Source organism: Arvicola amphibius, chromosome 11 (assembly GCF_903992535.2).
Source record: "Arvicola amphibius chromosome 11, mArvAmp1.2, whole genome shotgun sequence".
Classification (NCBI taxonomy): domain Eukaryota; kingdom Metazoa; phylum Chordata; class Mammalia; order Rodentia; family Cricetidae; genus Arvicola; species Arvicola amphibius.
The window spans coordinates 17,076,150-17,089,395 of NC_052057.2; the positions used below are offsets into that span (position 1 = coordinate 17,076,150).

The following is a 13,246-nucleotide window of genomic DNA, read 5'->3' on the forward strand; positions in this document are numbered from 1 at the left end:
CTCTTTTGCTCTCAAACTCTGATTTTCAAAGTACAAAATTTTTAGTTAAAATTTTTTTTTCCAGTCTCCTTCTTGGAAGGTGTTATTGATAGCAAGGGGCGATTAAATGCTACCGTGTAGGAGAAAGGAATTGCATTAGGATGCTAGTCTGAAGGACATGAGGATCTAGAAGTCAGCATTCAAAGGCTGTTTTGAGTGATTCTCTTCTAATACCTGATCTCTTACGTGTTCCATTCTTCCACCTCCAAGAGCATTCCCCTACTAGCCTTGCTGGGCTGCTCTCTGACCTCTGAGGCAATGTACTCACTCACACCTGGAGGGTTGGGGATAAGTCTTCAATGCTGGAGAACCTCCATCTAGTAAAAGCTTCCCTTCATGTGATGAAAATATTTCCTTGGCATTTGGGACTCACATTCACAGCCTCTTAGAGACAGGTTCTACCAGCTGGAGGTTCCATCAAACCACTTTTAGGAGGTGACATGTTCGTTGCAATCCAGCAGGCACCAAGCTTAGGATATATGTACTCTGAAGGCCAGAACAGCCAGAGCTGTGCTTGAGGAAGCATTGCTGGTGTGGTCTGCTGAGTCCTATTTTTGACATATATGCAGACACAGACAGAGACACGCACACACAAATGCTCATACTCACGCACACAAACACAAGCATGCGCAAGCACACTCACATTCACCTGCACATATGCATGTATGAATAGATAGATACATGCATAGGTTCACAGTAGTCTTAAGTGATATAGAATAAGCTGCAGAAAAAGGCAAATTTGAAATATAGATGTAATGGTGTCAACACCAGAACAGTCCGACTGCTATTCCTATCCACATACCTGAAGTTGCCGGGACTGTGTACGTCTGTTTTAATGGAATTGACTGCATACTCTGGTCTGTAGGTCCCACACCACACCTAGAAGTAATAATAAACAAAGGAAAACAACATGCTCAGGTGTAATCATGGAGCATTATGCGTAGGTTGGAGGGAAGCAAACATTAATTTGGCATTTGTGTTCAACCACTTACTCTTCAAATAATGTTCCATGAAAGGCAATATATAAACATAATCATTTATAATGAACATAATCTGACAATCTTGTTGCAAATAATGAAAGCTAGCCAAGTCGAATGCTGCACCCCAATTAATTAAAAGAAGAAGACATCACACAGTATCCCACTTGCTATGAAATTACAACTTAAAGTGGTTTTCTCATTTATCAGTCATGAAAGAGATACTACCTGGGCAAAGTTCAAGAAGAATAGTTGTTTGTGACTTAGGTCAATTCCAGGGAGTAATTTTTCTTCACCATTCTTTTTAACATAATTCTGGTAGGCCTAAATAGTAAAATAAAAGTATATAACCTTTAAATTTGGATAAAAACCTATTGCAAATGACTATGTAATTCATCTTTTATATCAAATCACTATAAAATACATATATGTATTTAGATATAGTAACCGGTAACTCTCTCATGGATTAGCAAGAAGGCTAGAAGGCATCTAGAAATGCTCAGAAAGAATAAGAGACTCATTAGCTGAAGACAAGACTCTGGTGTGTCAGATGATCACACTAAATGTCAGTTGGATGAAATGAGACTTGAACACATGATGAAAATCTTACCTTCACATTCTCTATGGATAGATGGGTAAGTCCAGCTCGTTGGAGGAATGGGTTGCCAAAGGAGTCATCTGCAATTGCTATATTTAGCTTATTTACTACTCTTGGCAAAACTGACACACACCAGATTTAGTCTGAGTGATTCTTGCCAAAAGCTAAGGGATTCTGTTGAGATTCCTTGGGGTTTTAGTGTCCTGTGATCCTGAGGTGAAGGAGAGGCAACTACTGTGGTCCCCGCAATACAGGACAAAGTAGACTAACTTCCAGTAAAAACAGGAGACAGGAACTTTGGCCACGTGAACATCAGAAAAGGTTCATAAAGATATTATTTTTTCACTACTGAGAAACGTAGGCTTGCTCTGCTGTATGTAATTCTAAAATGGCTTAATATTACACTTCCCGAGACAAGTTATTTGTCATTCCTTAAAACATTTAAATTCCATTTATTTATTTATTTTTATTTGTGGGCACATGCTTGAGAGGGTGTGTACCGTGGTGTATGTATGGACCAGATCAGAGGGCAACTTGCAGTACTTAGTTCTCTCCTACCGATGGTGTATGTATGGACCAGATCAGAGGGCAACTTGCAGTACTTAGTTCTCTCCTACCGAATGGATCTAAAGGGATTCTTCTCAGGTGATCAGGTTTGGTGGCAAGTGGCTTTACTCACTTAGCCATCCTGCCAGCCTTTTCTGATTTCTTATAAAGAACATCCATCAGTTATGCAAGTTAAAAATGTATCTTATTTCTTTCTTTTTACCATCAACATAGATGAGTGAACCTTTACTATCTAAAGATTTTGGAGACAGAGGGAAGGTTTATGCCCTTCCCACTTAGGGAGTCTGTGATCTAACAGAGGGGCACGTCATCATGTGCAAAGAATTCATAAATATTTGTGCAATTGTACTTTTCTTTATTACTATAATTATCAGGCTCGAGTGGGTGAGTGTACAGCAGACTCATCTAAAGGTGATAATTACTAACACCAACTATTTCCCGTCAGCACGGAGTGACAGGGGCTGTTGCTGAATCAACAAAGCGATGGGCAAAACATATGAGACAATGGCTTGCACAACATTGAAAATCCAGTCTTTTAACATCCCACCTCACAAAGGAAGACTGTCCTGAAGGATGGCTAATAACGAAGGCAAGTTCTATAACAGGTTTAGACTATTTCTCCACGAGCGTGTATGCCATAGTAAAGGGAGGGGAAAATCAATGGAAGTCTGGGGTGGGGGTGGGGGGAGGGATTCTGAGTTGAAAATAAACTGACTGCTTTGGGTTACACTGGCCAGGAAACTAAGAAAGAGAAATCATGAAAGAAAATTCCAAGATTATAGGAGCGTGCCCTTGAATAGTCAGCTTCATGTTAATCTGAAGATCAGTTTCATTTAATCTGGAGATTATCCCCAAAGGATTACAGATAGCAGTGCCTGGGCACACCAGGATAAGGATGGGGACACTTAAGATCCACAGGGCAGGACTTGGCTTCAGTAGGGGAATTGGTTACCTCTAAACTAAGCATCATCCCAGTCCCAAAGAACATTGTTCAAACACGTCCAAAAAGGAGCAAACCATTTCCAATGAATCTAACGATATCCTATAACATATTTATAGGAAACATACATTCTCAAGAATATTTATAGGAAATTAAAAATTATCCAGCACCCAAAGAGGTAAAATGCCCGCTATTTGCCACCTAGTGAGAAACAAACATCAATTACCCAACATTTAAGATAGTAGCAATGCACCATCCACCAGTGATAGGCTGGGACATTTATCTGACTTCAGCTCCCAGGCCTCATACTGGGATGATGCTTTGTTTTGGGCACACCGTAGACCCCATCAGTCGCCTCTCTGTTTTGTAGTGATGCTTCTACTTTTCTGACAATCACTACCGTTCTCTTCCCCTTTGGCCCTCAACATTGCAGTGATGACCAAATAATCCTATTCAGTCCTTAAACATTCTACCCACCCCATTTGTAAAAACCTGGTTCTCTCTCATGGTCACCTTATCTGTGTATCATCGCAAGTAGACTGCTCATTCTCTCATGTGTGGGCTGCTTCAGGGTCGAGAGGTACACTCAAATTCATCTACATTCCCCCTCATTGATTCTAAAAGCATCATTCCTCCACCCTTTTGTGGAATTCGCTATTGTTTCTTCCCTACTGGCATTCATTGGGTCATCTTTTAATTCTTACTCACATCTTCATTTACTGAAATCTTTTACAGAAGCTGATTGGCTGCATCTCTAGCACCTCAAATGGTACTACAAAGAAAGCAAAGTCCTGAAAAGTACTTAGGTGGGAGGACTGTAAGAGCCAGAGGACCTGGACAAGCTGGAATATAATGTCTTCTAGACACAGGGAAGCTGTATCTATAAAATCTACACGGTAGGGTACCTTAAACAAGACCTGTGTAATGACACTGCCAGCCGACATGGCAACGTGGATGGAAAATATTTCACAAGGCCCCCCCCACACCTCAGCTGAAGAGCTACAGGCAGTCAGTGGCAGGATGAGTCCCCTGATGAGTCAGTTATCCAGTCCCAAATGGTCAACCTTAAATCCATGTGCATGCAAGTAGCACTAAAAGGATTTCATAGCTTTTGCATGGATGTGTGGATAATAGTAAAGAAGAGAAGGTTATGAGTCTGGGGAAGGGACACAGGAGAGGTTGAGGAGAGAGAAATGTGTGAAAATGACAGAAATATAGTACTCATAAGTGAAATTCTCAAAAATAAGTAAATAATCTACTTGTTGCCTGCAAGAATAAGTAGAATAAGTGAGTCTAATGAATATTCAGACAATAATTCTTGAAGGATAATAGTTGGGCCAACCACATGGCCATATACTAGAGCCATATTACAATCGGGTCCCTAATTGTTTCTCAGTGAGCAGACTATGGTTTATATGTCCTCAGTTTATGCTGACACCACCTCCACAGGCTGCCTCACATGCTGAGAAGATACGGGTCTCACTTATACCGATGAATGACCCCCAAATAATCATTTATATGGACACATTTACTAAGAAATTTACATCAGGGATTATTTCTGTATCTTCTAGAGGCTTGTGCATCTTCTTGTGTCTTCTGGTGTATCACTGAGTGCTTCCTTTTCCACCCTGACTTCCTCACACCATGTCAACCCACAGACCCTTGTGACGAGCATATACACAAGCCTCTTGCTCTTCACACGATTCTCCACTTCCTGTTTATATATGCCTCTTCTACAAGACTTCAAAGAAATGGGTGAATATGATAAATGAACACTCCTATCCCTGATGTGGGAAGAAAGTATGAATACTTACTCTGTATGCTTGGCCAATACCTCCATTATCAGCAATGTTCTCTCCTAGTGTATTAATTCCATTGAGCTGTTTAAAGAAAGATTCTCTGTTAGGATTTTAGAGACAGCACTGTTATTTCACTTGGGATTGCACATCTGAAATTTTTCTGAAGGATGTTGATGACATACATGCTGTCCACCTGCTAGGTCCCACGTGAAGTTTCCATACTGGTGCACCATGCACTGGGATTGGTCTTTAAAATTATTTGCAGACTGCTGAGTCCACCAGTCCACGAGGTCTCCATCTTTGTTAAAATTTCTTCCTGTAATTTATTCATTTGGTAAAAAGGAAATTTGTTACAATAAAAATAAGAATAAGATTGTTTCATAATCGAAATTCTTGAAGTAGGTTCTCATGCAGCTATAAGAAATACCACTGAAGGCCGGGCGGTGGTGGTGCATGCCTTTAATCCCAGCACTCGGGAGGCAGAGGCAGGCGGATCTCTGAGTTCGAGGCCAGCCTGGTCTACAAGAGCTAGTTCCAGGACAGGCTCTAGAAACTACAAGGAAACCCTGTCTTGACCCCCCCCCCCCCCAAAAAAAAAGAAATACCATTGAGAGACCTCCTGCTTGCCGTTCCGGCTCCTCAGAGTCATTTTGCAAAACGATAAAATCATAGCAAGAATATTGGCATGGATACAACCCCTCCATCTCAAGATTTCTAGTTTAGGGTGGAAAGGTTGAAAATACTGCTCTGTGGGTGTCCATGGAATGGGGCAGACAATGAGAGAAACTTCTAGCTCCCCCAACTTCTGCTTTCTTTGGGAAAGCTTGAACTTTGTCTGCCAGTGTGCCTTGAAGTTTCATCTGCTTAGCTTATGGCTACTGCAGATGAGGCCACCGGATAAGCACTCCTGAAAGCACACCTGGCTGTCCTCAATGCTTTCCATCTGAACCAGGACTGTTTAATTTGATATTTTGAGACTTTAAAAGCCCAACACCTTTATTCTGGCTCCCATCTCATGTTCCCAGACCCTTTATGCAAACTAATTCCTTGTTTTCCTCTACTTAAAGCACAAAGAGAAGCACCCATTTTCTCTCCCAGGATTTTCTTGCTATATTTAAACAACATTGATCTTTTCCTCTTTGTATCTCTGAATTCATTTATATACTTTATATGTTTTGATATTTAATTTTATCATGTTTAAATATTTAGGATATAGTGAATAAGAAAATGGCAATAAAATAAAATTTGAAGATACATGCTGATTCTACCAATTCCTGGTTTTATAACATTACACAAACATGTTATATGCCTCTGTATGCTTCTACTTGGAAAATGGAAATATTAGTCAGTGTTGATTAAGAGTGTAGCACTGACTAATTGAATTAACAGACATCTAGCGTGTCTCTCTTTTTTGCTATTTTTCTTGTCTCTCTGTCTTTCTAGAATTCTGTCCAGTTAGTGTATTGTGAACTAAAACTTGTTACAATTTTTGTTATGGCCTTTTTACATATCTTCTGTATTTAATCTTGTTTGACTTAATTAAAACTGTAAATCTTTTTGGTTGTTTAGGGACACATATCAACATTTAAGTGCCTACTGTTTACAAGGTTCTAAATTATGTATTAAACAAAAAGATGGGGAAAAAAAGTTCCTGGCTGCAAGCAGCTTGCGAACCACAGGGGCTTGGATAAGACGCTGCTCTCTGTGAGCCTGGAAAGCTAAGACACATATAATCGGACTGAGCATCATTTCCGGTGCAGAACACTGCAGCACGTTCTCAGTGTAAATTTTTGCTTCCATCTCTCACAGTATAAAGCACACATTTTTCACTGCCCACTAATATTTTGAGTTTCTTAGGAAACACTTTAACCAGAACGCTGACTTCTGTGGTGAGACATAGGTCAGCAAGACACTGATAAACACATGGAGTTCTGTACTGACCTATGATAGCTCTTCAACTTAGGAAGATGTATTTCAGCCAAAGGAAAATGTTACCTATACTTTACCATTGTCATCAAAGCCATGGGTGATCTCGTGTCCGATGACCATGCCGATGGCCCCATAGTTCAGTGAGTTAGGCTGCCGGGCACTGAAGAACGGGGGTTGCAAAATGCCAGCAGGGAAGACTGAAGGAGAGAAGACAGTAGAAGATTTGGGAAGATTATCTGTGGCATTGTCAATGACAGCGTCATAATTACCAACCTGTTTCTACTATGTCCATTTCTCTTAGGATAATAGATAATAAAAGTCTTGTGTGACAGACACCAACACAATCATTTATTATTGATGGTGGCAAAGTGACTGAGCCAGCGCTGTGCTCAACCTATGATTTATTCATTACAATTCACCTACCAATCTCTTTGAAGATTTTTTTTTTCTGTAAGGAGTTTGGGGCAAGGAAAAATGAGGAAAATGTATAAGTTATACTCACGAAGACCTTTCCCTTGTGTAAATATTTGAAAAGAAGAGCTACTCAATAACACACATTTCCCTTCAATGCTATCTCTGAAATTGTATCTGTCCACAATTCTAGCTAAAATAAACTGCCACTCAGTCAAAGGGGTCCTTCTATCATTCAATAATTTTATTTTTATCAGGCTTCCTATGACACTTCTAAATTCTGTTTATTTCCTTGTTTATAGTTAAAGTTCTTCTTTATCTGATTTTTTTTTAAATTCCCATCCTGGCACCTCAAATCTCAGCCCTGAATGATCAGAGATTTATGTGTTCGTACACATTTACTTATGTACTCTTTGGTCCATTTTGCTTTTTGTCTCTAGACCCCAAAGCCAGACAGTTCTTGGAATATAATTAGCGCCCAGAAAAATGTGTTGACTGAATAAATCATCAGTTATAAGCAAATGGATATGTATTTTCAATAGACTAAGCTGTTTATAAAAAGTTTAGTAGGCGTGAAGATCTCCAAGAATAAGATTATTTTATTTAAAAATTTTGGTAGATAAATAGTACCTTTTATGGCTGTCGTAACATCTGTATTGAGTTGAAAACCTTTTCCGTTCTTATGTCTCAAGCACACATGAGTACACCAAACAGCAAACACTTTATTCCTCCTAGGTACCGTTTCTTGCCTGTTATTTTTTCTACTGGCACTTAGCAGACACGACAGTGTCAACGGAGTGCAGCCCCCAGCAGTGAACCTCTTCTGTTGGTCTCAGCTGCCTTATTTCCTTGACAAAGTTGGCACTGCACCTGTGGGCAAGCATCAGGTGCTGCCCTGCTCTAGCATGGTTCTGTTGTCTCTTCTGGGAAGCTTGACAGTGTATCTTCCCTCATGCCTGGTTCTTGTGTCGAGAATGACAATTTCCTAAGAGAGATTCTCACTGTCTGCCTCACTTGCAGTCTCTCCTAATATCATCTACCCTCTTATTCTATTCTGTAGCCAGAAAGTGCAATAATCGTCATCGTTCCTCTCCTGCTAAGAAACTTCGGAAGCTTGTTCTGTGGCCAAACAGCATCCTCCTCCTGACCCTGCATGATATCATATTTTCCTGCTTCTCCTGGTCTCGTTTTTTTGCATTACCTTCGTACAATAAATGGACCTGCTAAATACACTAATGTGTCTCAATTATTTTTTTCCTTGGGGTATATTGCCTCTATGCAGTGCAAAGGGATTATTATTTTGGGCCAATGTTGTCTAGAGGAAGTTATCCATTGACCTTAGGAAAAAATGAGATGAATGAAGATATAGTCTTATAATTCATTAATTTTACCTTTCATATTTTAAAATTCTAGCACACACTAGGTAACTGCAGCAGGATATTCTGGAATCGATAAAGAATTGTAAGTCATGTTAGCATATATTACAAGCAAAACTCTGGGCCTTTCCTATACAGGACGTCAAGATATAAGTGAAAGACTCTGACCTTCAGTAATTAAAAATAAGAAGAGAAATTTAATGTTCAATTAACACAAAGTAGCAAATATTTTCCTTCTAGGGTAAATATGACCTAACCTTTCATGAGCTTTGGGAATAAATATTAGGTATTTACAGAGGTGGCTTTACAACACTCTAAGCAATACTGTTCTGCAGATCTTTCAATAGGTTGGAAAGTTGCCATTGTCTCATTTTCAAATGACAAAATAATAAAAATAGACCTTTGCCCTGGGAGACTTGGGGAAAGTCATTGCTCACATGCAGATATCTGCCTGAGCTAAACAGCGCCAAGAGATTATTTTTAGCTGGAAGTTATAAAAATTATATGCAGCACTTTATTAACTTAAACTAAGCATTATCTCCCACACTATGTACTTTGATTAAAATCCACCCATTCTATAAAATGCTCTTATGAAATGTGCCATCAAGACTAAACATTAACCACAGAGATGCAGCTGACTTAATTACAGCCCTGGATGCCATTCTTCAAATAAGTGATGTGATTTTTATGGCTCATATTAATACTCATCTTCAAGTTTAACCTGGAAGATTATGAACTCGCTTAACTTGGTCAGCTCAATTTTTTTAGAGGGATCTTTTCCAATAATCTCACTGACTAGTAAACATGACAGTGTTGCTAGCCACCGACAGATCACTTCATGACTGCCAGCAAGCTGGCCAATTAAACTAGTCACTGGAACACACACACACACACACACACACACACACACACACACACACACACGTCATTATTTTTTCTTCCTTTCTGTCTGCACTCTTACCCCCACCCTACTAATCCCCTCTCAGTCTTATCTAGATTTCAAGCAACTCTACTTTAAGATATCTCAAACACAGCTTAAGTTTGCATTCCGGTAAAATCTGAGAGTGCATCAGTACCAGATCTGGGAGTGTCTAGGGTCTTTCTGACATGTTGCTGAAATGAAACTATGTTGTTTCTGCCATGAGATAAAAATAAATGTCTAGCTGCTTCATGGTGAAAAGCAATTCTGCTAATAGGGCTTCAACGTAGAGTTAACTCCTACTCTAACCGATCTCATACTGACAGAACTATGAATATTAAAAAGAGGATTTGGAGGGGGCTGGCAATCTGCTCAGTGGCAGAGTGTATGCTTATCAAGTTTATAAGGCCCAAGGTTCAATCTCCAGAAAATCTGTCTGTCTGTCTGTCTATCCGTCTGTCCATCTATCCATCCATCTATCTACCTATCATCTATCTATGTATCTAACGAGCTATCATCTATCAATCGATCTATCATCTATCTACTTATCTATCATCTGTCTATCATTATCTATCTATCTATCATCTATCTATCTATCTATCTATCTATCTATCTATCTATCTATCTATCTATCTACCTACCTATCTATCATCTCTCAAGATTCACAAGTGAAGAACGTCTAGAGATATAGACATTCTGAGGAAAGTTGCTGGTTGGTTTTAGAGACGCATTGAACCATGACTGATCATACAGGTGCTGGGGAGTTGATCACCAAATAAGTCTTGTCTGGTTGATCTTTTCTCTCTTCAGAAAATATTAGGCTAGACTTTGAGCCAATTCATTGATTTTTGCTTAGCACATCTTAGTTGTTATCTACAAGTTATATAAAGATAGCCTTTCTAGATTTCTTATGTAATCCATTTTTATAACATATCAAAATAAAGTTTTGCTTCAAAGATAGAAGTCATAAAACAGTAAAAGAAAATGTAGATAACCTCTTAATATATTTCCTCTTAGGCTTAAAAGCATATAGAAAGGGGTACTTAAACCTCAAAATAAAAAGGCAGGCTTTAAAATTTGTTTTTAAAGTAATAATAAATACCTTGCAAGGCTTTTTAGCAATTTCTATTTCAAATAAGTAACAGATCTCAAAAAGGTGAGGCTTAAAATAGACTTAGAGATATAAAAAAGAATGGTTTGAAATGAGACTGAGATAATTATCCTTTAATTCTGGCCACATTCCAATAGAAAGGCCTAGATTGAATCCCTGTGCAGAGCCTGCTCTACGACTTTAGTGCACTTCTGCCAGTGTCTGGGTGGTGTCTGTCAACATGGCAAAAACTCTTGGAAAAAAAATGGGCCTATTTATATGAGAATAAAGATAGATTTCAAATGTGCCCAGGCATACCTGGGAAGAGAGAAAAAAATCTTTGCCTTGAGAAGTTATTAATTTATTCATCATATTTTGCATACATGTGCTGATTTTTCGCCATAGTTTATGTTATTACTATTATAGAAATCATTTTGTCCATTCTGAGCAAAAGTCACTGGGTGGCATAAGTTATATGTTAGAGTCTAATCCAGTGGTTCTAGTGTCCTGTAAAAGCAGCTAACAGCAAGAATGGACTTATCCGACCTTTGCTTCCTAATCATCATCTATCACTGAGTGAAGCCAGGAGGAATTCTGCTTGACGGCTTGCTCGCGTGGGCTCATGCTCAGCTTGCTTCTCATATAGCCCTGGCTCACCTGCCTGGGGATGGTACTGTCTGTATTACAATGGCTTCGCCTACATCAATTAACAATCAAGACAAACTCCCCACAGACATATCTCCAGGCTAAATTTGAGTGAGGTTTTCCTCTCGGATAACTCTAATCTCTGTCAATTTGACAGCTGAAGCTGTCTAGAGCACTGAGTATTTTCTGCCTTCTGAATTCCTTGGATGCTTTGGAATGAAGAAAAGAATAGAAGACTCTTCTCTAAAGCCAGACTGCTTACTGAATTACCAAGAGAACCAGGTTTAAACGAGTTGGCTCTTCAAACCTCCAAGAGTCAGTATAATTTTTAAAAAGGACCTTTCAAAGAGCACATAGGAATAAAACAATTTATTTACGTTATAGATTGGATGTTATAGAAGAAAATCCCTGCTGTGATTTGGACTAATTTTATTTTTCCTAATAGAATGAAAAGAGGTACACAAATCCATGGATACTTCAAGAAGCGAAGCAATAACTCAATATCACCTTTACTTTTAGAGGGGTATTAAAAGTTGTCCATACAGCAAACTGTGGGCTGAGGAAAGACTTATTTAGGGTTGTACTTTACCTATCTGATTTCTGCCCGAAGAGTAGAATGCATTGACTACAGCTGCTCCACTTATCCACCTATGAGAAACATAAGAACTTGTTACAGAAGATCCAATCAGCTTACCATAGAAATAAATGTCAACTTTCTGTGTGAAGTATGATCAAGAAATTGACATTAGCATACTAGAATGAAGACTCATTGGAAAATATTTCTATTTATTGAAAATTCAACATATGTCCAGGTCTATGATCTGTTACTTCATTTGCATGGATTTTTGTGGAGACATCCGATGGTACAAAATCTACTACATTCTTTCAGAAACTGTAGTCGGATCAAATTATAGCGAAATGTGCTTAGCTTTATGCTTTGATACTAAATTGTTCCAACAATTCTGGAACAGTTGAGAACTAATGAAACAAAGGCTAGCAAACCTCAGATTCAAGTAGCTCTAAAGATTTCAATTCTTAGTTCATGATGAGACTCTGTGGCCGTCCAGATATCTTAGCTTGAAACAATGAACTTCAAATTATTGCTCCTTAAATCTTGTTTTCAAAACATAACACTGAGAAAGAGGGTGTAGCAGTTAAGAGTAGGCATTGCTCTTTCAGAGGACCAGAGTTCGTTAGCAACCACATCAGGCAGCTTGTGGGTCCCTGTACTCCAGTTCCAGGAGATTTGATGTGGTATGTACACACCTGCACCTGTGTGTACATAATACACACACACACACACACACACATGATTAAAAATAAAATAAATCTTTAAAAGCATTTATTTTATAAATGCAGCAATATTGAAGAAAGATGTATTTTCCTATGATTGTAAAGTAAAATCCAGGTAGTTTTTAAAATAGAGCTGTCTGTTAGTCCATACTAAGACTTAGGCTCTGCACAGAATCTAGAGTTTATAAAACACGGACCCTAAATATAGAAGGCTAGTTTAGGAAGTGAGAATAATTCATAAGTTATTGTTACATAAGAGTATATAAATAAATTAAAAACCAAACAAGATAAAACACTGGTCACATGATAATTTGAGGGCTGAAAGACAGGAGCTATTGCCCTCATCTCTTCCTGTTTAGACACTATAGAAGATGCCTGTCAATCATCATATAGTAAGCACGTAAGGAAAACAGAATCATAACAAGCTAATATATATGTCCATTGACTTCAGATGACCTCTTCATGTTAGCATATCCACACCCACTTAAGACAATCATGGAGTAATGTGTTAAGGCTTTACTAGTTATTCTGCCTCAGGGCAATAACCAGTGTGACAATTATTCTCCTTCTAGTAGCAAATCAAAATAGTACAATAATTCATTTTCTGTCAGAGGCATTCTAGTCTCTCCCATGCCAGGTGAGCAGTACAAAGTCAACACCTTG

General features: G+C 38.7%; 1 protein-coding gene across 2 annotated transcripts in view; it reads right to left on the minus strand.

Annotated features, from left to right (window-relative positions):
- Window positions 1-13,246, minus strand: part of Mme (membrane metalloendopeptidase) — a 79,584-nt gene that overhangs the window by 6,631 nt on the left and 59,707 nt on the right. For both annotated transcript variants that reach the window (XM_038348297.1, XM_038348298.1), the window contains exons 17-22: window positions 11,880-11,938; window positions 6,927-7,046; window positions 5,103-5,236; window positions 4,936-5,001; window positions 1,245-1,340; window positions 842-918 (exon numbers count right to left, since the gene is read on the minus strand). In XM_038348297.1, the coding sequence (XP_038204225.1) occupies window positions 842-918; window positions 1,245-1,340; window positions 4,936-5,001; window positions 5,103-5,236; window positions 6,927-7,046; window positions 11,880-11,938 (552 nt within the window). The remainder of the gene's footprint in view (window positions 1-841; window positions 919-1,244; window positions 1,341-4,935; window positions 5,002-5,102; window positions 5,237-6,926; window positions 7,047-11,879; window positions 11,939-13,246) is intronic.